The sequence below is a fragment of the Chanos chanos genome, chromosome 10 (genome assembly GCF_902362185.1).
Source record: "Chanos chanos chromosome 10, fChaCha1.1, whole genome shotgun sequence".
Classification (NCBI taxonomy): domain Eukaryota; kingdom Metazoa; phylum Chordata; class Actinopteri; order Gonorynchiformes; family Chanidae; genus Chanos; species Chanos chanos.
Genome location: NC_044504.1, coordinates 3,573,341 through 3,577,171, shown reverse-complemented (window position 1 = coordinate 3,577,171; position 3,831 = coordinate 3,573,341). Strand labels below are relative to the sequence as shown.

Sequence of the window (3,831 nt, the reverse complement as noted above, 5' to 3'; positions counted from 1 at the left end):
AGTTTGGCTTAACAGTCAATACTGCTGTGCCATAAAAGGTCGACCACATGACCCACAAATTGGAAAACTTAAGGTAATTTGAACATCCGTGGACACGTCACTCAAATTCCCTGCTGTGTTGTGTCTCTTAAGCAGAATAAACAACAACAACAACAACAACAACAAAAGCGTTCGGTTTAGATTCATATTCACATTAAGGTGAAACAACATGGTGATGGGGATGGTGAGACCGATTAGGGACAGAGAAACATCACGTAGACCCGTGAGGCGAAACAAATCAATTAGAAACAGCACAGGGGCTGTGCTGTGTTGCCTCACAGCAAGAAGGTCCCGGGTTCAATTCCCGAGAGTGCGGCCAGGGTCCTTTCTGTGTGGAGTTTGCATGTTCTCCCGTGTCTGCATGGGTTTCCTCCCACAGTCCAAAGAGGCAAATTTGAGATAGCCCGACTAAATTGCCCCTAGGTGTGAACGAGTGCGTGAATGTGTTGCGTGTCTGCGTGTCTGCCCTGTGATGGACATAGGTATTCCCCGTCTTTCGCCCAATGAATGCTGGGATAGGCTCTAGCACACCCGCGACCCTAATTAGGATAAGCTGCTTAGATAAAGAATGAGAAAGAGCACACTTCTTGGAAAACTCTGATAGTGTCAGTATGTTACTGTTACATGTAATTTATTATTTGCTTGCAATTGAACGGCTAATTGCAAAATTCTGGACTGTTTTCATTTATCGGAGACAAGATCACAACATCCTCTAGGTGTATCTGCTGTTACCGTCAAAAATTAAGATAACAGGACACGCTAGATGAAATTTAAAATAAATGGAAGGTATTTAATATCCACTGTCCAGAGCAACTGTAAACGTATATATAATAAGATGTACAGATATAACTGCTGCTATGCATTATCTTTATGTACTACATTTTAATAAAATTAGTCCAACACTTTTGTCTGTCGTGACACTCGTGAGAGGTAGGTCGTGTCACAGTTACAGCTTACAGCAAACAGGGGACCCTCACGCTGGTTGGTGTTGTTTTAAAACCCCGCCCAAGCCGGAACAGGAACTTTTCTGGTGACGTTGAATGTTATTGGAGATGATGGCGTCCCAAGACCAGTCTCTCCTGGACCTAACTGATAAAGAAACGCGTGAAAAACTTTCTCTTTGGGACCGTCCACCAGATCCCCTGGCTCCTCTGACAGAGAAACAAACGGACTCCATTCTAGAGATCCGCGCTGCTGCCGAAACGCTCCCCATTCCTGCAGAGGTGTGTGAATTGAGCCAGCTAAGGATAGCATACAAGGGAATTCTCCTATAGCAGTGCTAGCTAGCTTAGCTAACAGGCAGTACTTAGCGTTAAGCTAGTTTAGCAAGCTGAATATGACAGTACATCTCTGACGAGATAGTATCTTTGTTTATCAGCAGACCGTAACTAGACTTGCTTCTTGTCCTTGTATTGTCTGCTTGTTAAGTTAAGTTATTTATAGTACAGATAGCAAAGTTCGAACAAGATTTGACAGCTAACTCAGCTGCAATTTGCATGCCGTCGTTTGCCACGTAAGTTCGCGTAAGTATCCAAGGAAATGAATGAGTTGGTTGCTAGCGCCTGAGATAGCTACAGTCTCCTGTCTACCTAAATTCTAGATTGACATCTCTCCTCTTCGCCGATCAATTTAAGACAATAAGCCATCATGTGAGGAGACCTGGGAAATCGCTGAAATCTCGAAGTAGCTGTTAGTAGCAATAATCTGAATGCAAAAAAAAAGCAATGATTAGTTCAAAAGTTTACACGAATCGTTTGTTGTGTCTGAATCGCATGTAGCTGCCCATTGAGGATCTGTGTAGTTTCACGTCGCGTTCACTACGCTCCTCGTTCACGACGACCGTGCCAGCGTCCACAGAGGATGTCCTACTCAAGGGTTTTCAGATGTTGGATTTGGAGAATGAACGAATAGAGACGGCACAGCAGGTGCGACAGATATCCTATGTTTTTTTCACTTAATGCGTGTTTGCAGAGGATCCCGTTCGTTCAGTTCTTCAGAGTTGCTCTTTTCTTCCCTACAGTTTTTCTCATGGTTTTCCAAGCTTCAAGTACAAATGAACCAGGATGAGCAAGCCAAATACAGGTAACGGTGGCCATCTGTGTGGTCGTGTTTATTTTGGGGCACCTTTATTTCCACACATAATGGATTATTGGCATCCGTGTTGCTTCAGCTCTTGAAATGAAGTAAAACAGTACTGATTGAGTGTAATGCCAATTTGAGTATTTTTTTTTTCTAGTGTATTACACTCAGACAGGGAAGTAATTGTACAGCAACGTGTATGGAATCTAATGCCACCCACTGTATCATTCCTACAGGAATACTCGTGAGGCTTTGAATAGCTACCAGGAGCAGTGTGATGCCATTTTGACTGATGTGAATGCTGCGTTGGAGCATCTTGACTCTCTGCAGAAACAGTATCTGTTTGTGTCTACTAAGACAGGGACGCTACATGAGGCATGCGAACAGCTTCTGAAGGAACAGGTGTGTGTGTGTGTGTGTGTGTTTGTAAGAGGCTGTGAAAAAGATGAAGCACGACATGTCACCAAAATGGTGTGAAACCAGAGACAATGCAGTGTACCTAAATTACCAGTCCGTGTATTGAATCCAGTTAAAATATCTAAACCAGTTCCTAAATTAAATGAGTTTTGTCCCTCGTCATTGTCGATACAGTGACCAACTGAACTGGAAATGTCTATGTCTGATTGTTTCTGTATCTGTTTTGTGTCTTTCTCCTGACAGTCAGAGCTGGTGGACTTGGCAGAAAGCATTCAGCAGAAGCTCTCATATTTCAATGAGCTTGAAAATATAAACACGGTAATTGTGGTTTTAGATGTCTTAACACTCCTTTACAGGCTTTTGTCATTTCTATCCCACGGATGCATTCTTTGTGTTTTTTTTTCCCCTGTGCAGAAACTGAACTCCCCTACTCTATCTGTGAACAGCGAAGGATTCATACCAATGCTGTCAAAATTAGACGACTGTATAGATTATGTTTCATCTCATGTGAGTTGACCAGTTGATGATGGCTCTTCAGAAAGTATTTTTTCAGACAGTTTCACTTTTGTTTTAAAGTTTCATTTTGTTTGTTTAAAATGTAACACTGCGTGCAGAGCACGTTAATTTACAGTTTGCCTCGCTGGTGTTTATCATTGTAAATGTATCGTGTGGCATCTTTGAAGAACATGGCTAATTCAGTCCTGTGAGTTTTTTTGTTTTGTTTTGTTTTTAAATTCATATTCATTCTTTGTTGTTTTGTTTTAGCCAAATTTTAAGGACTATCCAGTATATCTAGCCAAATTTAAGCACTGTCTGTCCAGAGCAATGCACCTTATGAAGACACATATCGTCAACACGCTGCAGAACCTGAGCAGCCAACTCACAAAAAGGGTAGGACACCTCTCCCTCGACCCCCCCCCCCCCCCCCCCCCAGCTGCAGGCGTAACATGGGCATGTCAGATCAATCTGTCATTGGGGGTATAATGAAAATGATTTACTGATTACTGATATGTTTCTCTTTTCTTTTTTTTTATTTTTGGTCTTTTGTCTGCCAGGATCCATTGGGAGCTGCCAACGCAGATAACGCGTTTACGTTGTATTACGTGAAGTTCCGGGCGGCGGCACCCAAAGTCAGAGTGCGTACAGTCTAAAAAAAACGTTTTATCAGTTAATCGTCATAGTGCTCTCGGTGTTTTAACAGAAGACGGTGAATCTTTACCAAACGATGAGTTAGATCTGTTGGTTTTCTGTGGTTTTTTTTTTTTTTTTTACGTGGCCTGTTGTGGGTATGTTTGA

The 3,831-nt window shown here is 42.3% G+C and overlaps 1 protein-coding gene across 2 annotated transcripts in view; it reads left to right on the top strand.

Moving 5' to 3' along the window:
- Positions 1 to 1,091: 1,091 nt before the first annotated feature.
- The window catches only part of cog3 (component of oligomeric golgi complex 3), a 12,926-nt gene continuing 10,186 nt past the window's right edge, over positions 1,092 to 3,831 (top strand). For both annotated transcript variants that reach the window (XM_030786993.1, XM_030786994.1), the window contains exons 1-8: positions 1,092 to 1,262; positions 1,818 to 1,964; positions 2,060 to 2,121; positions 2,355 to 2,520; positions 2,779 to 2,853; positions 2,950 to 3,042; positions 3,301 to 3,426; positions 3,591 to 3,671. In XM_030786993.1, the coding sequence (XP_030642853.1) occupies positions 1,092 to 1,262; positions 1,818 to 1,964; positions 2,060 to 2,121; positions 2,355 to 2,520; positions 2,779 to 2,853; positions 2,950 to 3,042; positions 3,301 to 3,426; positions 3,591 to 3,671 (921 nt within the window). The remainder of the gene's footprint in view (positions 1,263 to 1,817; positions 1,965 to 2,059; positions 2,122 to 2,354; positions 2,521 to 2,778; positions 2,854 to 2,949; positions 3,043 to 3,300; positions 3,427 to 3,590; positions 3,672 to 3,831) is intronic.